The sequence below is a fragment of the Tachypleus tridentatus genome, chromosome 1 (assembly GCF_004210375.1).
Source record: "Tachypleus tridentatus isolate NWPU-2018 chromosome 1, ASM421037v1, whole genome shotgun sequence".
In the NCBI taxonomy this organism is placed as follows: Eukaryota; Metazoa; Arthropoda; class Merostomata; order Xiphosura; family Limulidae; genus Tachypleus; species Tachypleus tridentatus.
This window is the reverse complement of record NC_134825.1, coordinates 130,521,544-130,545,329: the sequence shown is the minus strand read 5'-3', so window position 1 is coordinate 130,545,329 and position 23,786 is coordinate 130,521,544. Positions and strand designations below refer to the sequence as shown.

General features: G+C 31.9%; 1 protein-coding gene across 12 annotated transcripts in view; it reads left to right on the top strand.

Annotated features, from left to right (window-relative positions):
- The window catches only part of Nup188 (nuclear pore complex protein Nup188), a 173,289-nt gene that overhangs the window by 56,114 nt on the left and 93,389 nt on the right, over positions 1-23,786 (top strand). For 10 of the 12 annotated variants that reach the window (XM_076452093.1, XM_076452112.1, XM_076452121.1 and 7 more), the window contains 5 exons: positions 8,641-8,706; positions 9,750-9,872; positions 15,693-15,822; positions 21,632-21,682; positions 22,620-22,724. In XM_076452093.1, coding sequence (XP_076308208.1) covers positions 8,641-8,706; positions 9,750-9,872; positions 15,693-15,822; positions 21,632-21,682; positions 22,620-22,724 — 475 coding nt within the window. The remainder of the gene's footprint in view (positions 1-8,640; positions 8,707-9,749; positions 9,873-15,692; positions 15,823-21,631; positions 21,683-22,619; positions 22,725-23,786) is intronic. The other 2 variants (XM_076452137.1, XM_076452103.1) reach the window with 1 other exon arrangement.

Sequence of the window (23,786 nt, the reverse complement as noted above, 5' to 3'; positions counted from 1 at the left end):
GGTATATATATTTGTAATGTATGGAAGCTGAAATATCAGCATAGTTTGCAAAATACTAGTATCAAAGTTATATTTGTACTTTGTAGGGTGTGTAGTTAGGCCTAATAAGCTTGTGTTTTTCGAATTTTCTAAACTGAGGTAAAAAAGAAGTGAATTATGTAAAATTATAAACTTTGCAACTTATATTTATTCATAAGATTTAGAAATGTAGAGTAAAGGAAAGCAATGAAAAGTTGTATAATCTTGTGTATATAATTGTATGCAAGCATTTAATCACAATGGACATTAAAAAACCGGAAAGGTACTGTTATACAAAAGAAGTTCAAAAAGTTATTTTCTCCTTATCAACAAAATTGTCAATACCCATACCAGCCATTCTGAGATACAAAGTTGTTCACATTCTTGAACAGATTGTATACAACTTTCAGTTATGTGAACAACTTTCAGAAAACATACAACAGAAAATATAAGCAAGTAGCAATCTGTATACATGTATTTTGCATAACTATATAGATATATTTACATTTTAGAAAATGAACATAACAGGAGGCATTATACATACATGTGTATAAATAACAGAAAAATACAAAAGTGTGTAAGTTATACTAACTCTGATACATGGAATTGTATACAAATGTTTGAGAATAAAGAACTTTCTGAAAATATATGTGAAGCTATGCAAAGAAAAAAAAAATGAAAGGAAGTTTTGCACATACAGTAGTATAAATAACAAAAGAAAACTTTCTAAAAATATTTCAGGCAAACATTGTAAAAAGGATATACTGCTGTACATTCAAATACAATAAAATGCTGAGATACTACTTTCTAAGATATTTGTTAGTTATTAGAGAAAAAGAAAACTATTTTTAGAGGAAAAGAGTTGTATTTGTAAAAGGAAAAGAGCAGACACTTTTACCTAGTACATAAAGAATAGTGAAACTATCATAAATCGATTCATTTTTATTTTATGTTATAACATGCAAAATAAATCAGCAGTTTTGGTTATGTACTAAGTAAAAGCTTGGCTTCTCTGTAGAGTATCACTGGTATAGTACACTGCAAAATGTTTCATACAGAGATACACACTACAGTGTGCATACTTTGTGAGCATCCTGTTGTTTGTAAGGCACAATCTGCAACATTTCTTTTTACCACATTTGACAAGTATTGAATAATGTCTGCCAAGAGTGAGTCTCAGGGGAATGTCCTGTGCACATGTTGGCAGAATACCAGAAGGACTAGGGCTGCTTGGAAGTAGAGGTTCAACAAGTTCCTTTCTGAAGGACTTCTGTGATAATTTTGGCGAATTGGTATTTGTCTTGTAGAGAATAAAAGCAATGACTGTGGTCAAATCCAAGAATCAGAAGAACAGTTTTTGTACCATTTTATTGACCTTCATACAGTTGAATAGCAGCTGAGGAACTAGTCATTGAGGTCTACTCCTCCCATAAACTTGCTATGGCCTACAATTAGCTGAGGTTTAGTAACTTCAGAATCCCTTCCTCTTCTTTTTATTGTTGTCTTGGTACTGGAATGTAAAGTGTAAAGGGTGAAGATGTCTCCTTTGTCCATGCACTTCCCTGCTGTCAGTCTTCCACATTTAAAAAATTTTGCTTCCCCTCACTGTATGATTGTTGCAACCAGTTCCCATGGAAAGTACAACCTGTCCTTCCTACATGTATCACAAGCAAAAGTTTCAACAGCCAACAATTTAACAAGTAAATGAGGGGAAGTGTAGGAGTTGTCTATGAAAAGACTGTGTCAGAGTCCATTGAATCTGTTCATGAGGTCTGTTACAACTTTATCTGCTAAACTTATAGCTGGCATATGTCCCTCCTTATCTGTGTAGGTCTTGAACTTTAAACAGTATCCACTTACAGCACTTGACAGGACCCACAACTTGATAGGTTTTTGGGAGATGTTGGAAGAAACCAATCCTATATGTTGTACCTAACATTTGCTCATCTGCAGAGAGTTTCCTATTAGAAGAATAGTGAGAAACAAAGGATGTCAGAAGAAGGTCTGTTACAGGTCTAACCTTAAAAAGTTATCATGGTTAGGGTCAGTCCTAGGAAGAGTGTTAGAGTTGTTATTAAAATGTAAGTATTTATGGATAACTAAAAACCTGTCCCTAGAAAATAGTTTAGTAAACCAAGAATTGTGAAAGATAGGTAGACCAATAGTTAGAAATAAAAGGATAAGGCTTAAGTTACATAACTGTAATTAGGGCAGAATAAACTACAGTATCCTCCACAGTAACATCTTTCCACATTGCTTTTTTTTTCAGGTAGTTCATTTTGGTTTACTTGTGTTTTATGAGTATGTCTGTTTGTTTCACCTACAAATAGGTACAGAGCTTCCATTGTGGAAAGGAGTTTGAAAATTTGCATTGGTTTATCCATATAAGTGGCCTGTCAGGAGACTGGTTCACCTCTGTTGGATAAAGGTGTCTGTTTTTCATCTTCTCTTGTGATTTTAAACTTTAACTGTTAATACACACAAGAGGCTTCTATGAAGAGGGATTAATGATAGTGCTCATTGAAGCTTTACCCATTCCTCTACTGTCTTTAACTCTCTCTCTCTTCCCTGTGGTGGTGATGTGATGTTGCACCTGGTACTGGGAAATCCAGAATGTCCTCATTCAAATGAGTCAAGAAGAGTTTGTTCAATATTTAGTGGCCATTGGGTTTGTAAACAGATTCAGTTAGAGGCATTGAAATTGAAGCACCATATACTTCAACATCCAGTTTCTCTGACTGAAATGTTTCTTCTTCACCAGGAGAAAAAGAGCTAAGAGGAACTAAATCTCTTATTCGGAAAGAGATTTTTTCTTTTTACTGACTATTTATCCATTTCTAGAAGGAGAAAAACACATTACATGTAAATAATATGTATTCTGTGATGTTTCATTGATTTGAGAAGCAATACATCATATGCTAAAATACAGAAATAGCTACACTGAACTTAGATCAACAACTATACACTGAACTTACTGAACATAAATTCTGTGTATATATTATAAATAATGATAACTTCAAGGTAAGAGTAAATAACGACTTGGTATGTTTCACAACTGTAACATAACTTCTAAACTACACTTTAGCTGCAGAAGTAAGAATGTTTTGCAATGAAGGCTATACTTATAATCCTTGCAAAACTAAACAGGTGCCTTCTTCTCTCCTGTTGAGATTACACAAAGATAGAATACTGAGATTTTATTGGTTGATAAATAATATCTTTGTACATTTGTGCTGCTAAATTGTATACATTCCAATACAATTACCAATATTCAAAGATTTACATTGTTATTGTATCAGAACCAAACTATATAATAAAAATTTTGACAAGTTCAAAGTACAGAATTATTACTCTGGAAAAATCATAAAATAAACATAGCAAGATACATACATAAGCTGATAAATTACACATTCTGGTGTTAGTGTAAATGTTTTCACTGATTCTAAGTGCAGTGTGATTACTCTGAATTTTCCAAGAAAACATTTTAACATATATAATCTGATACAGTAGACATCCTGTTCTCAGAACAGGAGCTGACTCCACTATCTTTTTGCATATGCTTTGTTGCTTTCAGTGGTATTATATTATGATGGCATCATATATAAACAGTCTTCTGAAGCAAGCAGTAATTTATTGGTTTATTTTCAGCGGGGTTTTACTTTAATTATAGATAGTAAAACACAGAAAATAAATGTGAAATGTATAGCAATTCAAACTTGTAAGAGAAGTACTTTGAAACTTTGTGACCAATAATAATGAAAAAAACACGTGCTCATTTTATTTCTAATTTTACAACTTGTCTTTTTATTATACTTTTGGAATTAGTCTACAGTCTGAAGACTCAAGTACATCATTAAGTAACTGATAAGATATGGTTTTACTGAAAACAAATGTTTGAAATGTAATTAGGAGGTTTTGCAACAGAAATTTGATATTTTGGGGATGAAGAATAGTATTTTTAATCGTAACATGAGTGGACTAGTAATGCAACTGACTTGACATATTTATAAAAAAACTTAAGTAAAAATACTTCAGTGAAAAATTTGATTTGACTTGTAACATTTACTAAAGGTATACCAAGTTTTGTGAAGAAGCTCATACTGAATTAAAAGTTATAATATATCTACTTAACATCTGTACAAACTTGTGATGACAAGAAAAAACCACTTGCAGAGAAAATTATATATGTAAAAACAGCTGGTATGGGTAGAGAAAGCACTATGTAGAGGAGCGAACAATGTTTCGACCTTCTTCCATCATCGTCAGGTTAATAAAGAAAGAAAGAGGTAACTGATCGATAGCTGACCACATGTTTTAAGGCAGTTGTGTATTTGTATATAGAAATGTAGAGGGCATGCTTAGATGTTGGATATATTTATTAATATAGGTATAAAGGTGTTCTTTTGTATTGGTTTATTTTGGGCTTGAGTTGTTGTATAAGGGAATATATGGTACGCAGCAGAATATGGTTTCATGATTTTTTAAATCGTGGGGTATATTCACTTTTGTTAGTTGATTTTTAGCAAAAGTTAATATACCTCATGATTTAAAAAAATCATGAAACCATATACTGCTGCATACCATATATTCCCGACATCAGCAGAAAAATAACCAACATTTGGCAAAAACTAGTAACAAAATATGACATTCCAGTTAATACCAAATTTATTCAAAAGCCAAACACAAAACTAAGGTCTATCACTGACAAACACCACACCAACATTATTTATAAAATACAATGTGACAACTGCCATGACTTCTATATTGGAGAAACAAATAGAAAAATGGAAACCAGATTAAAAGAATACAAATAGTCACCTTCACATGTTTTTTGAACAGTGCAAATCAAGTAAACACAACATAACCATAGAAAACACCCAAATATTAAATAAAGAAACAAACATAAACAAATGCAAAATTAAAGAAGCCTTACTTATACAACAACTCAAGTCCAAAATAAACCAATACAAAGGAACACTTTTATACCTATATTAATAAATATAATCCAACATCTAAGCATGCCCTCTACATTCCTACACTCAATTACACAACCTTTTTCAAACATGTGGTCAGCTACCAGTCAGTAACCCTTTCTTTCTTTGTGAACCTAACGATGACTGAAGAAGGTTGAAAAGTTGTTCACTCCTCTATTAGTGCTTTCTATACCTATATCAGCCGTTTTTTACCTATATAATCTATACAAACTGAATATATTATACTTAGCCTGTTGCAAAAGAGTTAACTTAAACTATGTAAGTTGCACTTGGTAGTGCTTAATTTGAAGTTAAGCTTGATATCAAAGCATTAATGATGAAGTAACACCATTTGTGATTAGCAGTTAAAAGGTCTGAGTGTTCTTTGTTTAAGACAGAAAGATATTTTTGATTGACTTTATATGTCCCAGTTTATGTATAGGACAAGGTGTTGAAAAGAGTAAAGAGGTTTTGTAATCTCACGGTGGACCTGAAATTACATAAATATATAATTTGAGACTAAGTCTGTCCATGTACTTTAAACTGGTATGCCACAGATTAAAAAAAATTATGCAAGTTTGTATTGATATATTTATATTATATGAATTATATAGGCTGTTACTGGTTTTAATAACTCATTAATTTGATGATTAATTTACTTTGTGTATCTTTACAAAATTTGTCCATCTTTTAATAAACACAAAAAGTACATTGTACACAAAAAACTTGATTTTTTAACAAAATATTTCTACTAAAGCACCAGAAAAATGAACTGCATGGTGAGAATAAAATATTTATTTTCATTTAAGTTTCATGTTTCATTTGAATGACTTCTGAAACATCCTAAGTGTTTATTTTTGTAACATTATGTGCTTTATCTATGAGTTTCTGTACACAAGAAGCATACTTGATTGTAGGGTCTTTACAGACGTAATCTGAGTGTAATGAAAAGAATAGTTAAAAATGAGGAATAAGTTGAGTGACGTAGTTCTTTTCTAATCAGTTTTGATTGTTAATTTAAAGTTACTTATTCACTGTTTAAACTTTTTTTCTTTTAATAAATATATTTTCTGATTTGTTTTCATATATAGCAGTAATCTCTCCTATACAGTTAACCTTTTACTTGCATCCATTGCCATATCACATCCACATGATGCAGTTTAAATTTTACATATAAATATGAATTGATTGAACAAAATCAATAAAGCCTAACCTGCAAAGATGATTATCTCAGCTGCCACTTTACACATGGTTTCTGTCATGTCCTCAACAGGGATAGATTTGAGTTGATTTTGAGTTTCCTGCACTTTATAAATAGCAGTGATTCAGTTGACAGAGTGATTCTTGTCATGACAAATTTTTCAATGTGCACTCACTGATTGACATGTTTATTCCCAAGTTTGCACAACCATTTGGTTCAAAAAAGGAATTGGCATTGGATGAAATAACAACTGCATCCAAAGGGTTGAAGTGTTTTGAAACAGTATGATCCCAAGAAACCAGATAAATGGAGATTTGAGGTTTTTGTATTATCTGAGTCAAATAGATATGTTCTTGAATGGTCACTCTATGCAGGTAAAGGTGAAGATGGTGATGAAAGTTGCTTTTAAAAGACTGTCATAAATATAATTTAATTTGGCTGTTTAAAGAGGTTTTCAACAAAAAAAAATAAATGCGGAAAGTGAATAATAAGTGTCAGCTAATTTTTATGAAATGAAGTGATTTATTTGTGTCAGATCAGAAGAAAACAGAATAAATTACAACTTTCTCAGATATGGTGATTATATTGAAGGTGTGACATCATCAGATAAGAAAATTAGGTCTCATTATTTACATATTTTTAATCTTTAGGTTGTACTGAACAGTTGTTTCCAAACACATCTTTGGCAGTTTTTTCAGTTCGTTTTAGAGATATGCTTGATCTAATTAGACATTTATATGAACCTGAATATACTGAAAAATGTGCACCCAAAGAGTTGATAAATTAATGCATAAGGCATTATGCTGTATCCAGCCAACAGTAACACCTGGTTTGAAAACCACATAAATATATAAAACTCTTAGTTATGTTTTAGTAAATCATTAAGATAAGAGAGAAATTTACATTACAACTTAATTTGTGCCAAACTCAGATGAACAAGGTGTAAAAGATAAAATCTGAAGTGGGCAATTTGGCTCACAGATGTATCACATGATACAGAGAAGTGAAGAATGAGATATTAAATATTTTCTTTTTAAGTTAAAAAATCGAAATATGTATGACATTAACATTTGAATTATAAATTATGTTTTTGTGCTAAGTTTATTGACATACATTCATAATAAAGTTGTCCAGAGATGCTGGCAGATATGCACTTTGCAGCTGAGTAGGAGAATAACACATTTTGAAGACATTTTAATTATACAGTAAAAGGGGCCTACAAAGTTCAAACCTGAAATCTAATGTACCATCATTTTGTTAAGGACAATGACATTTTAATACTGTATATTAGATACATACACAATTGTGCAAATTAATTGAAACAAGACGGAAAATTACGATTTTTTCAATTTTTTGTTTTATTTCTGAGAATCCAAAAATTACTCACAAATTAATATATGATATGACCACCTTTATTTTTCAGGAGATCATTAATCCACTTTGGCATCGAGTCCACGAGTTGACTGCAATCTTTACTAATTTTTGGATTGTGGTACCACACCTCAGTTATGGCCTCAATTAGCTTATCTTTTGTAGTACAGTCTTTTCCCTGAAGTCTTTCTTTACAAATTGCCCAAAGATTTTCAATAGGATTTAAGTCTGGAGAGTTTCCAAGCCACTCCAGCACCTTTATTCGTATTGTAGTCATAAAATTCTTCACAAGTTTTGATGTGTGGCACGGAGCCAGATCTTGCTGAAAAATGCCAGATCCATCTGGAAATCTCTTTTTCAAGCTTATGATATGTAAGCCTCCAATGCCAAAGTAGCTGAAAAAGCCCCAAAACATCTTCTTCAAGCTGATTGATGTGAGATTCTTGAAGTTTCTCACCTGGAGATCTGCAAACATGCAGACTTCTTTGACCCTGTACAAAGAAATGAGTCTTGTCACTGAATAACACCTTCCTCCATTGTCCTTGCATCCAGTTCTTGTATTTCAGACCATGTTAATACTGTTTTTTCTTCATTGAGTTGGTAAGAAGTTGTTTTTTGACTGGTCTCCTTGCCCTTCTAACGCAATTTTGAATGATGTAATATTCATCAAAATTTTGTCATATATCCCAAAAATAGATCGACTGTACTGGAAAACACAGCTAATGATGCCACCTGTGTGAAAAAATGACTATTAAAGGAAATCAGCAGGTCCAGCGAGCCTACACCAGCCTCCATGCTGAAAATATTGTAAAATTACCATTTGTATCAATTAATTTGCACAAGAGTGTATATAAGTATAAATGCATATGTGTGAATACTATTTATTCATAAGTACTTAAATTTAATTTATATTTGTTGAATAAATAGATTATATGCAGAAAACTGAACTAGAGATGTGTAAGTGAATACTAGGTGTAAAAGACATATAATGATCAATATTTAAAGCTCTGCCCAAATCTGGACCATAATTATTTTGTTTTATTTTAGGCTTTATTATGTTTTATTGTTTTCATGTAGTCAATTCACAAGCTTGCAGAATGTCTCTTGAAGTACCAAAATGTTGCTGAGGAATTTTGGGAGAAGGTGAGAAAATCTTGTGTTGTGGCACATATAAGCTGTAGTTGGAAAGTATTTTAATATTATGGTAGTCGTAAAATCAACATGCAATTAAATTTAAGGAAATGCTGTTTGTTATATAAAATTTAAAAATTGTTTTAGAAATACAAGGCTGAAAAACATTTAATTATGTTTCAGTTGAATGTGTTAAAAAAATGCAGTTCCTAAAACATAAGTTGTCATTTTGTTTTTGCTCTAAAATTGTTAAGGAATAATTTAAAAATAACAACACTAACTTGTCTCTCAGAAGATGCATATTGATGTAAATTGTAAACTGATTTTATTGTGTCAATGAAAACTAGATTTTCTTTTATTTATTTTTTAGACTATTTGAAGCTTTGTATTATTAGTTATGTTGTTTGTTTTTTTTAATAAAATGTTCCTGAATAAGCTGTAAAGTGAAACAATCAAAATATATTAAAATAAATTACCAGCTGAAAATCAATTAGTACCAACTTTGAAGTTAACAGTTTCAATATTGGCCTGGCATGGCCAGGTGGCTAAGGTGCTCAACTTGTAATCTGAGGGTTGCGGGTTTGAATTACCTTCACACCAAACATACTCACCCATTCAACAATAGGGGCATTATAATGTTAAGGCAAGTCCCATATTTGTTAGTAAAAGAGTAGCCCAAGAGTTGGAAGTGAGTGGTAGTGACTAGTTGCCTTCCCTCTAGTCTTACACTGCTAAATTAGGGAAGGCTAGCACAGGTAGCCCTTGTGTAGCTTTGCACGAAATTCAAACAAACAAATCAAATAGTTTGAATAAATGTACTCATTTATTATATCATGGAAAAAGCATTTCAAAGTTTTATTGCACATCATATTTGGTATTAGTGAGGCACTGCTGTATAAAATTATTTAAAAAGTTGTAGAGGTCAGTAATAAACAGTTTCATTCTTCAACTTTTAATATTATTTATTGCCTTCAATATTTTAATAATACTTTTAAGTTGATTTAAAGTGTTCAACTTTATGGATTTACATGTATCTTTCCATTCTCTCTTGTCAGGGACTAACATCAGGGTGTGGTGTTCTCCTGCAGGCTGACATGGGCGCTTTTCCTATACAATTACGACCTTTAATGCATTTACTGAGTGCTCTAGCACAAGCAAGTCCTACAAGTTGTCACAAAGTATTCTAACATTATAGCAACTTATTTGTTTCTTTTAGTGTACATAAAGTACTGTAAAGCAATTACACACACTTTGTAGACTTATATAAGTCAAAACTTCTGCTTTAATTGCATTGTTCTTTATTAAACAGTTTATATAATATATACTTACATGTTTTGCATAGCAGATTAGTGTGTCATTTATTCATTGTTTTTTATATAATTTGTTTGCTTATTATTAATTCTAGCATTTTTAATGAGAATTTTAAAATAAGTAGCTTTTATCTAACACTGTCATTTAATAATCATAATAATAATAATAATTAATTTAATAATTAATAATAATACTATTATATATAGTAGTTGTATTTAGTAAGTAGGTTAAATAATATGAGTGTTATTATTGGGTTAAAAATGATTCTACATTAGCTGTCTGTGACTTGGTGGTGATAAATTAAAAAAATAAACAGCACCCACTTTACTGCTTTTCAAAAAATATCAATTTGGAACTAATTAATATATGTACAACATATTCTTTACACTATATATGATCACAAAGCAGGATTAATAGATTTTGGGAATACTTGTGTTTGATTTTAATGTGCCAGTGGAATTTAAGATGTTTTCCTTTAAGACCTAGAGAATAGATAATTTTACCCTTGAAACTTCTAGAAAAGTCTTGAAAGTTTGTTCTTGATCAAGGGTACAAACCTTGTACATAATTTTTTTAAGTTTCAATTCTTATAGTTGTAGTGAAAGCTTTCTCTACACATTGTCATAAAGTAGTGAACCACATTTCTAACAAAAATCCTTATTTTGCAAGTTTTCACAAGTCAGCTAGTTTTGTAGTGTGAAAATCATGAAGTTTATTCATCTTACTATTATATATAGTAGTTGTATTTAGTAAGGTTAAATAATATGAGTGTTATTATTGGGTTAAAAATGATTCTACATTAGCTGTCTGTGACTTGGTGGTGATAAATTAAAAAAATAAACAGCACCCAATTTACTGCTTTTCAAAAAATATCAATTTGGAACTAATTAATATACGTACAACATATTCTTTACACTATATATGATTACAGACATTTCATAAACGTTATAGTTCTTTTCTTCTTGTCAAAAGTAGGGTTTCATAAATGTAAATATTTGTAGTTCTGCTGTTTCTAATAGCCTACTTTTCAAGATATAAATACCCCATGTGTCCCAAATATAACCAGTTACTGACATTAGATAGGATTTAAGTTATTCATTAATAAAAAATAACATTGGAAGACAGTTTTAGCACAAATTTGTAGCAGTAAATGATGTAAGCTCTAAGATTGAAATTATTTAGAAACTGTAATAACTGTGGAACATGAGGTAAAAAATAAACTTGGGAACAATTTCTGGTCTTTCACCTCAAACATGAAGATTTGGTATTATCACACATAATGAGCTTTGTAGTAGAAAAATAATAGGATATAACCAGTAATTCTAGTACACTGAAAAAAAAAATCACATACAGGATAAAAATAACAATAGTTAGGGTTTAGGCCTATTCAGTTATTTTAGAATCTTTAGAAGTTTGCTCACATTTCATTGACTTACCATGGCTGTCTTGTACTTCTAAAATCATCTGCTTCTTTTTTTTTGTATTTAGGCCTACTTACAGTAAATGTCTATTTTTCTGTCAAAGTTCACACAAATAGGTTCATTTTCTCTTTAATGAAATATTATTATCACTTTCAACACCATTAGTCTCACTCAAATATGTATCAAAATTTGGGCCTATATTAATCCTTCTCTGTCCGGATGTTTCTTTTGCATGATTTTATTGTTTCTTGTCTGCTCTGTCTTTGTATGTATATCTACTTTTCTCACTCATCTTACCCTATTTATATGTTTGTTACATAATCTTTTGCTTGTTATATCTTTGACATCAATAAATTTCATGCAGTGTTGATAATCTCAACATCAGTGAGTTACAAACACAATGTACAACTCTTACATGGTTACATAACTAAACTTGTCATAACGTTTACTTGAAAATAATTGCTTCTAACGCTCTTGTTATGAACAAAAGTAAACAATTATAAAATATTTACTCAATAAATAAATAAATATTTACATTAAACAGTTTTATATCTTGACATAAATTCCTCTTCAAAAGAAACATTTACAGTTTTTCTTGTTTTTTTGTTAAACTATATACAAAGACTGTTCTGAGCTCAAACACAATATGTGCTCATATATTTTGATCCAACATTTGCAATTCCTTTGGTAGCTTCAATGCAGACCCTGTAGATCTGAAGATACAATGCTCACCTCATAATCATTACACCTCTGAATGTATGCAAGTGATTAGTAGTCTGTTTCTATGATGAACTCCTTTCAGTGTAGATAGTTCTAGAACTTTCGAATGGCAATTATGATAGCCATATACTCTTTTTCAATCATGAACTGATTATTCTAAATATTTAACAGCTTTTTACTTGTATATGTTACTGGAAACAGTCTTTCTTCATGTTCTTGTGAGAGTACTGTCTTAATTCCAATATCTAAAGCATCAACCTAGATAATGAATGGTTTGTTGAAGTCAAGCATTCGAAGAATTGATGAACTTCCCAACATTTTCTTTAATTTCTGGAATGCCACCTGGTGTGGTCATTCCTATTTCACCTTGTTGAGCAAGCCTTTGTTGGTCATGTCAGTTAATGGTGCAGTAATTTCAGCATAATTTTGAATGAAATTCTTGTGGTATCTTGCTAACTCCAGGAAGGATTTGATTTGCTGGTTGGTCATCGGAGCTGGTGTGTCTTGTATGTAGAGTATCTGTTCTTTTCCATGGCTATCTTTTGATCCCCCACTTTATATCCAACAAAATTCTTTGAAGAATATCTGATGTAGCACTTGGATGGCTTGATAGTGAGGCCTGCTGCTCTCAGTTGCCAGAACAGCTCTTTTTCTCTCCAGTTGGTCTTCTCTTCTCACAGTGTGTCAGAATGTCATCCACATAGTGTTCAATGTTGCTCATTAGTCAAAGTTTTTAACTTATTGTTTTCTCTTTTCTGGGACTGATACACCAGTATGTGGCCTTTGTGACACTCAAGTCACAATAGCCTACATTTTGCTGTTATACCATTATTATGACTGTGAATGATGAGACCATTTTAGACAAGTTTTATCCATGGGTTTACTCCTGATGCTGGACAGTACTGTTGGCAATGGTGATATTTTCCAAATTACTTGTGTTTTTAAATTTTCTAGCTACAATGGCCTTTTTAACTCTTAAGTTTTTCCTTGATTTTTGAAGTTTCTTTAGTTTTACTTTCATTAATTTTTACATTTTACATCAGTTTTACTTTTACAATTTTCATTTGGTGCAGATAGCCCAGTTGCTTTGCACCAGTAAATGTCAACCAACCAATCATCTTCTTTAGCATTCTTATCAAAACTCCATTGAATTTCCTACAAAGTCCATTACATTCAGAATTGTGTGGTATGCTAAAGAGCTAATGAGTCCACATGTTTCCTCATCAGTTCTGAAATGAACTGGGTTTCTCTGAAACTCAGGATTTCTCTCGGAAAACCTATAAAATCCATTACATTCAGAATTGTGCAGGATGCTAAAGAGCTGCTGAGTGCTTATGAGTCTACATGTTTTCTTATCAGTTCTAAAGTAAACTGGGTTTCTCTGTCACTCAGGATTTCTCATGGAAAACTATTCCAGGAGGGCTTCTGCTACTCTCTGTTTCTATCTTCACCAGTGCTGTTGCTTCTGGATAACATGTTGCACAGTTGAATTCTGTCAGCACTTACCAGTTGCATTTGTCAAACACAGGCACTAATGGTCTTTAGTGATTGGCTCTTCTATGAGAGGCACCTCCCTAGTGGCACTTTGCCTACATTTCCTCTATGTATTGTCCTTTGGCAGATATCATATGATCTGCAGAATGTACTCGCATCTACCATGATTCCCAGCCAGTGGAAGTTATTAGTGATTCTGTTTGCTGTTTTCATTTATTTATGAGCTAACTTCATCACTTGAGTTTGGTATTCTGTTGGTATTATAATCAGTTTAATTTCTCCAGCATAACTACTTTGACAGGTTCAATATAGTACTCCCTTCTAGTTTTCTATTCTCTAAGTATCTTTCCCCTTTTTCTTGTGCTGGACTTTCTTCTAGACACAGTCACAAAATGTCTGCACTGAAAGAACTTTCATCTGTGTTTCCTTGAATTCCTGACAACCTGTATTTGGGATGTCACCTTTGGACACTTGTTTGCTTTTCTTTTCTTGAGATCTGGTGGTGACAGAAGATGCTTCATCAATCTTCTTTCTGTCTAGTTCCTCGAAATTTCTACTACTTGGTATATTTCTCATCACCAAGTCAGGTATTGGTTCTTTGATGCACATAACTTCAAGGTCTCCTTCATAATATGGAGTATCCACCTTTATTTTTAGTTGTGGAAAACTTTCTCACTGTTCCATCAGTTAGCATGCACAGACATACCTTGCCTGTCTTTTGATCATTGGATACTAGACTGATTCGTACTGCTACATTACTGCACCCAATGTTTCATTGAACCTTCACTTTTTTGTCCCCAAGGTACCTTTCCCATATTGAAATATTATGACTTTTGCAACATATTGATATTTGTTACACCCTCTCATCACTATTACCATTGTTAATCTGTTTATTAACTTGAGCTGACCATTAGCCATGCACTGATCAATCATGTTTTCTTGTATTAAATCTGATAAGTAGTTTTGATTTTCTTTCTTCTGGCAGCAGCATCTATAGTGCCAGTCCCTATTTCTTGTTTCTATTTTGATTTTTTTCATTTCTATTTTGTCTAACATGGTAATAAGTTATAATAGCATAAGTTTGTTTTACATATTCATGAGGTATTATAACAAATGATTTTGCTTGGCATAATAATGGATTATTATAGCACATGATTTGGTTTGACATATTAATTAGTTATTATTATAATATGTGATTTTGGTTCTCATAACACAATATCTTTCACCTATTTAATGAAAAAGGATTATTTTTTACATATTATAGATAAAGACTTTTGCAGAAGAGTTAACACGTAGGATCACATATAAAAGGTCTTTTTTTTTTAAATTCATTATAAATAAAGGTGCTATGATATTTAGACAACTTTAGATAAACTGGAAAACAGAACAAAACCATCTGCATTTTGTTACCAGAAAAAAAATGAAAGCTACTTGTGTGTGAGAAGAATTCAGTAAAAGTTAAATGTTAAAAAGTGTCCATAGTAGCAATATGAACATTGATTCTGATGATGTAATTGATTTTTGTAGTCATTAATATAGGGGTATACATTAAACTGGTGCTCAAGGAATTTTTGTTTGTAAGATTCTATTTCCAAATGGATCCCATTTTAATGACTAGAGTGACAAAAATGATTTAGTGAAATAAACCGTTTTAAAATCTAGATTTCTTTTCACACATGTATAACTTGCAAATATAATATTCTGATTAACTAACTTATCAGTAGAAAAAGAAGTAAACATTTTACTGATGGGAAAGAAATGGAAACTTGAAGTAATGTGTTTATTGAAATAACTTCTGTAAGAGAAGCTAAGCATACATGACATTACAAAGCATTCTGTCATTTTGTTACACTGAAGTCAAATCTTCCCATCTGAAATGAGGTACTGAAACTTTTTTTTTAATCAAAATTACTAATTAAAGCAGAAAGTAATAAATGATGAGGGACCTTGGTGAAACTTTATTAGCTATCTCAGTATAAGTACTTGATTTTTCTAACTTGTCTTAGTATTGATAGTTTTATTTGCTACTTCGAATGATTCATTATTTTGTAGGTAATTGCAACACTAAAGAATTTCCCAGTGTTTACTGAATATTTGGAAAATGTTGATATACGTGATAAGATGATTACAGAAGAAGGAGGGGTATGGCAACTAGTACAGAACAGATTTCCTTATGATACTGGTAAGCTGTTGAATACTGGAAACTTTGTAGCTCATGAAAGTTAATAATGGATTCTCTTCATTCATATTCTAGACAGTGTATCTGGAAAATCTTACTTGCTGTTTTTTACCTGGATAATGTACTAGATGTCAATTAAAGATATCAGTTTGGTTCTTTAGGTTACTACTATTGGCATGTTTAGAATATAAAGAAGAAACCTCAGATGTGTTGAAGGAGAAAAGATATTTGTTACTTGCCATTTCCCTAATGTCATCATTATGATTATATACTACGATAACCAAGTTAAGTTCCATTAACAGAGTTTACTCTGATATTCTGTTTTGTACAGGATGACTAGCAATATCATTAGGGACAACTTAATTATTAGTGCAGTTATTTTTGGTAAACTCTGTGAAACAAACTTGCATGAAACTACCAGTCTGTTTGCAATTGCTGTATACAGCTTTGTGCCATTGAGGTAATTAAGTGATAACATTCAACTAATATATCTTCACACATAATGGTTGAATATTTGAAATAATCAGAAACACCAATTTTTATTTACCACTTATTTAACATCTGTTTATCTGGGACAGATACAGTGGTACCTTGGTTCTCAAACTTAATCCGTTCCAGAAGGCTGTTTGAAAATCGAATCAATTTTTCCCATAAGAAATACTGTAAATTAAATTAATCCGTTACAGACCTCCAAAAATTACGCATTATGAAGCATTTTAAGTAAAAATATTGTTTATTTATACCTGTATAATAATACTTACATGCATAAAGTCAACCACAAAAACTATAAACACAATAAAAAAACAATAAATGAAAATTTAACTGCACTTTACCTGTGCCGAGGAGAGCTGATGGCGTAAGTGAAAGGTGGTGAGGAACGTGGATAGTAGGAGAGTTATTATTGTTTGGAAGGGGAGTCACCTTCCATAAAAATGTCGGTTAACTTTCCTTCTGGGGTTCTTTCTCTTTTCTGTCTCTTTGCACCAATACAGCCTGCTTGAGACTCACTGTACCTATTTTTCACTAAAAACTTTTCTACTGAGGTTTGTTTCTGCCTGTATTTTAAAATGTTTCTGAAGTAAGACATGGCATTGTCATTGAAAAGGTTTATGCTGCAGTTTGCTACAGCTTTGTCAGGGTGAAGTTTTTCCACAAAACTTTGTAACTCTCCCCATTTTCCACACATTTCCTTGATTAGTGAACTAGGAACATCCTCCCAACCCTCCTCCTTATCTGAAGACACTTCCTCAGTTGCCTTCTGTTGCTGCTCCTTCTGAAGATCTTGGAGTTCTTCTGTGGTGAGCTCAGTGTTGTGGTCTTCCACCAACTCCTCCACATCATCACCACTCACATTCAAGCCCATACACTTGCTTAGTGAGGCAATATCCTTGACAACAGGCTCAGCCTCAAAGCCTTCAAAGTTTCTATTTGCTACTGAGTCTGGCCACAATTTCTTCCAGGCCGAGTTCATGGTCCTCAAAGACACTTCCCTCCAGGCTTTGCCTATGATCGTCAAGCAATGGAGGATATTAAAGTGATTTTTCCAGAACTCTCTGAGGGTTAACTTTGAAACAGTGCTTTGGTGTAGAGCTTCCTGCTGGTCCATGGGCTGAATAAGAGGAGTCATGTTAGGGGGCAAGAGCTTCACCGTAATGAAACTGTACTCCTCCACCAATGCGTCCTTCAAGCCTGGTGGGTTAGCAGGTGCATTGTCCATCACAAGAAGACCCTTGAGTGGCAGCTGTTTTTCCATGAGGTAATTCTTTACACTTGGAGCAAACACTTCATGGACCCACTCCATAAAAAAATTGCCTGGTTACCCATACTTTACTATTAGCCCTCCACATGACATTTAGTTTACTTTTCAGGACATTATTTTTATTAAAAACCCTCTGGTTCTCAGAATAGTATACAAGCAAAGTCTTAAATTTTAAGTCCCCACTTGCATTACTATATAACAGTAGAGTTAGCCTGTTTTTCATTGGCTTGTGTCCTAGTAGTGACTTTTCCTCCTTGGTGATGTAGGTCCTCTTTGGCATTTTCTTCCAAAAGAGGCCTGTTTCATCACAGTTGAACACTTGTTAGGGAATAAAACCCTCAGCTTCTACATAGTCCTTAAATTCCCTAACAAATTTATCAGCAGCGTCTTTGTTAGAACTGGCACCCTCCCCATGTCTCACCACACTATGTATGCCACTTCTCTTTCTAAATTTTTGAAACCACCTCCTACTAGCCTTAAAGGCAACACTTGTATCAGCACTTGTTCCAGGGGTGTTTTTCAGGAGGTCAGCATACAACTGCTTTGCTTTCTTTCAAATGATGGTCTCAGAAATGCTATCACCAACTAACTGTTTTTCGTTTAGCCAAATCAACAACAGTTTTTCTACCTTTTCCATTGTTTGCAATCTTTGTTTCGTAAGCACTGTCACTCCTTTTGCAACATCAGCTCCTGTGATGACCTCTTTATTTTTCAGTATGGTGCAGACTGTAGACTTTACCACACCAAACTATGTAGCAAGGTCAGACATGCGAACACCACTCTCATACTTCACTATGAAATCTTTTTTCACCTCTATTGTGGCTCTAACAACTTTTCTTTTTGGTTTGATGCTTTTATTATCCTTCTTTAACACCATGGTGGCTTATTTAATCAGAATATTTAGAGAAAAAAAAACGAAAAACGAGAATGTTCACAGCAGATATTAGTGGGGGTGTGGGTAAAATGTTTTGGGCAAGCTTGGCGTGGGCCGAAAATGGTCGAAGTGTTGTTTGGGTCATCAATCAGGTTATTTCAGGGGTTCAGGCCACGATAGCTTGGATCAAGAACCGAGTTTATGTTTGACAACCAAGGCATTGTTTTCTCAAACAATATGTCCGAAAACCAAATTGTTTGAGAGGGAGTCATTCAAGAACTCAGGTACCACTGTATTTAGTTTTTAGGCAAGGGTATTCAGAATTGTTTATTTTCCTTTGCCCTACATACTGGGAAGGTTTTTGAAATTAACTTAGTAAAAGAACAACACTCACACATTCAGTGTTTGCACAGTAGGAAGAAGCAAAGGATGACAAAGGCCTATGAATACAAATACAAAGATCCAAACATCAAGGGGAAAGGGGAGTACCTTGAGAAAACCCACTTTCAAAGGGCAAGTGTCCTGTGCCCTGGCTAGGAGGGAAAACGTGATTAAAATAAATAAAGAACACGAGTATGAAGTACCTGTTATAGAAGAGCATTATTATTTATTTTGTTTGAGGTGTATAAGGGGATAATATCTTATAGTGTGCACTAGAAATCATATGAAGTGTTAATGTAAGAAGGTTTGCTTTTACCTTATGATAGTAATTGTGGGTTAGTTTACATAGTATTTCTTTAAGAGGAGGAATATTGCCTGCTTTGTGTAGATAGTTTATTGGATTGTATCTTGGAATCCTTGTAGCTAATCTTAAGGTCTTGTTCTGTTGAAACTAGACTTAGTTGAGAATATTGTTTGACATTTTGTAGGTGACTTGGTATTCATATTTTATGACTGAATGAATGTATGTTTTATTAATGTTTATGATAGTTTTCACTGAACAACTTTTATTTTGTCCAGTGATAAGTCTTGAGTGGTTAATGCAATTGCCAATTAACTCATGAATTTTAAAATATCTTATGCTCTACTAATGTAAGTTTTTGTTGAAATTTGGCACTAGAGTTTATTGTAATGTCTGTGTTGCCTAATTTTAGTTTAATTTTTTTCCACTTTTTCAAATGTTTATTCAATTTGTGATGAAATATTATGCCTTGAGTTTTGAGCAAGTTTGAAAGGACCTTTCAGTCATTACATCACTTAATTTTAGCATTTAATGATTTTTGTGTGAGTCATGGTGTTTATTAGATTTCTAGGAAAACTAAACAGTAATTTCATTTGAATATTTGGAGAAGTAAATATTTGTTAGTTCAGGGTAAGGTATGTTGATCACAAAATAATATAGAGTAGTGGTGACAAAAGAGAACCATTCATTATGCCAGTTGAATTATTAAATGTTTTGTAAGAAAGTGTCATTGATTTTTACTGCAGGTGTGCTCTTGGTTAGGAAGTTTGGTACCCATCTCGTTAATGTTTGGTTAATATTCATAGCACTAAATTTGTATATTATGGTATTGTAACAAATGTTATAAAAGGCTTTATGCTCATCTGGAAAGGCTGCGATCATGGCTTGATTATTATTAAAAGACCTGTAAATGGCTTTTGTGAGATATGTAAGGTGGTCCATATTTCGTCTTTTTTTTTTGAATGAATTCTGTACCTTTGATAGAAGATTGTTGGTTTTACAGTAGTAAAGAAGTATTTGAGCAGTAATTTTTTATTAGCTTTCTCAAACAGCTAAGAAAACTAATTGGTCTAATATTTTTTTGAATTACATGTGATTGTTGGTTCTTTGACAATAGCTGTTGTAATTGCTTTTTTCAATGTGTGTGGAAAGTATCCTCATAATAGTGATAGGCTCATAAATTAGTGAGGTGAATGAGTAGGTAGTTCAAGGCTTTCTTTAAGATTATATTTCTGATCCCCTCATGGCCAGGGGCTGAATATTTTTTCAGCTTTAGTTATTTTGTAATTTAGGATATTATTGTAATTTGTTAGTGTGTTGTGTACTGGGAAGTTTGGAGTGTATAAATGTGGATTGCTTTTAACATAGTCATTGATTGTTTGTTGATTTGATGGATTACAGGTAGGAGAATGAGTGTTGTTAAAAGTTGTTCCAAAGTAATTGGGTAGGAGATTAGTTTCATTTAGATATTTTTTTTCTGCAGTATTATTGTATTTAATCTGGTGAAAACTGTTATTATTGTGTTTGGCCAAAGTTATAGATTTTGTTTTCTACACAAATATTCCAGGTCATTATATGTTTGGTCTAAGTTTTGCAAAAAACATAGCTAACTATCACTTTTGAGTGTGTAGATATTGCATTTTATTTATGCAATAAGTTTGTATTATAGGAACCAATGAGTAATCTCCTATAACTGTCTTTCTAGAATTAGATTATGTAGTATGGGTGTCAAATTTTTATGATTATATGAATATCTCTGGGAGGTAATGGGTATTATTATGGTGTCTGAAGCAGTAGTAATGGCTCTAAACATTTGAATTGTCCAGCTCAGTTTTATTTTGTATAATAGTTTTAACTTTATCTAATTAATATTCATAGGTAATGAAGTTAATCACCTACTCTAATAAGTTTTAAATTCTACTGAAGTCTTAGTTTTCACATTTTTAGATTTCTTTTAAACATTACATGTACATGCTATTTTATTCATTTATGAAATAAAGTTCACATTAATAGATTCAGGGCTTTACAAGCTAACAAATATAGCTTAAGAATTCTGTCAAAAACTACATGCTTATAAATAATAAAGTGAAAACTGAGGCCTGTGGCATTCAGTAGACTTGGTAGTTTTAGTTTGACTAAAGCATCTACATAATAATCATGAGTCACTGGCTTAAACTGGCCTTAGTTTTACTTCATATTAATTTCTATGCTAAGCAACTAGTTTACCATATTCACACTTTATACTGAGAAACATTAAATTGTAACGTGTGTGTATGTGCATGTTTGAACATGATTATATTCTTCATTCAGCTGTTTGGTTTTATTTGTTGTGTTATTTCTTAATAATTTTTGTATGTCATAACATATGTTTCTTATTATATGATTGCTAAAAATAAATAGCACATTATATTTCTAATATACCTCTTGATGCTGTTTTATTTTTCGATATTATAAATTTCCACATTTTTTAAATTCTTTGATTGTTTGTTGTATGTAGATTCCTTGGTGCTACCTAGAGGAACTCGTGGCATGATCTTGTCTCAAATGGGTAAGTTTTGCTAATGTTAAACATTTTTGCTATAAAAATGCACATACACATGTATATATTATTCAGACTCAGGATTAGATTAGGTAAGAAGTAAATTTTATATATTTTTATGTAAGGCATTAAGAGAAGATAATGTGAAATTAAATGCTACTTAACAAGTTAGTTTAGATAGTTCATTATTAAAACTAATTTAAAAAAAGTTTTATTTATATAATTTACATATGAATTGTTTTTAATTATCAATTTTGGTTATGAGTTGATTTCACTGTGTTGTGAACAAAACATTAGTGTTTCTGATTTTTCTGAGCATAAAACATCACTCATAGTCCCAAAGAAGGAAAGCCAAAATGTTTTGAACAATGTATCAACAATCAACAAATTAAATTGGACCTTATAACTTAATACAAGTTTAGTTTTGTCAGTTTTTGCAAACCACTTTTTCTCAACCACAGTCGCCATGGTGTGATGACATTGCATATATCCCAGCTTTGAGAAGTCATTGGGTAGATCTAAATTTGTAATGAAAATGCTTTCTATTTTTTTCAACTGTTTAAACTAAGTTGGCCCTTGTTCAGCAGAATTGCTAAACTCATCTGAGCAAAGTGATGAAAGCTTTGTTTGGTAATATGTAGCTAGAAGAAAAGATATTTATAAATAACTTCTGCCACAGTTATAATCCTGAATTTTTTAAATTTACAAAAAGCTTAATTTATCATTTTATGCCTAATATGGATTGTGATTTTGTCCCATGAAAAATACTTTGATGACCTCTTACGTGAAAACTGTTTGATCCAGAACAAGAACTTGACTGAATCTTATATATGCAAAGCAGCATCATTCGTGCCATTTACCATCATAACTTAAAGAAGTCAGGTCAGAAACCTTCTTGAAGTGATTGTTTTGACACATACTGACCTTTAAATTTTGTTTTCTGTAGATACCAAAGGCTTCCAGCTAATTCAGTGGCACAAGGTTGTGAATGGATGGCAGGTGTGTCTGTGTGAATTGAATATTAAATTGAAGCAGTTGGCTCATGGTGCAGGTATGATATTTTGTAGTATGTGAAAACCTTTTAACATTGTGTGTGGGTGTATAAGTATATACATGTAAATTACTTTTAAAACAGTGAAATGAAGATGTGTTTTGCAGACTCAACCTGGTATCATCAAGTAAAAAAAAAAAACAACAACAAAAACTTACCTTTAATCCAATGTTTGATAATTTGTTAATTATAACCCATTAGCTGTAAGGTCAGAGGGAAGTTACATTAATATATTTAGTACAATTTTATGTGTGAGAATTTTATACACTTTCAGTTGAAGCTTACATGAAAGAACAAGATCACAGTTTCTGTGGGATAATTCACTTTGGTGTAATTCTTCTGCCAGAGACTTGGTCAGTATGACTCAAATTTTGATCCCAATTGACCTTTAGAGTTTTTTTACCACCATAACTTTTAATATGTTTTGTGTATCTTTATGAAATTTCACAGATTTTCTGTAAACATTATAAGTCTTTTGTTTACAAAAATATCAGAATTTTTATGAAAACTTTATGAATATATGGAGTCAAAGTGGTGACTGATCTAAGTAATTGATTCTAAATAAATCTTTTTTTTTTTAGTAAAGCTATATATTTTATTTTCTCTAACTCTAAATTTGGTTTTAAATTAGTTTTACATAATATAGTATAAAACATCAGAGATAACTATTGGTAAAGAAAGGATGTGACAAGAGGGTTTTGATTTTTTACGTCTCCATAAACAATAAGATTGAAGGCTATAAGAATTTTCTTTGCCTGTATAATTATATATATATATATATTATAATAAATAATGTAATCAAATTTTGTACTTCTGGGAGGGATGGTAAATAAATTAGAGAACAGAGGGTACCTAGCGGGCAAATGTTACAGTTCTCATATTAGGATGTAGCTGATAATTTTTTAAATCTTCCCTTATAAAATCAATGATTTAAACTTTATATAATATTAAAATTTAGTTTATTAGCCACTTTTTTGATGCACATTTATTTGTTTAGCATGATAATAAAGTAATGTAATTATATTTTGAATGTAATACTTTGTGATATGCTCTTTTATCTGC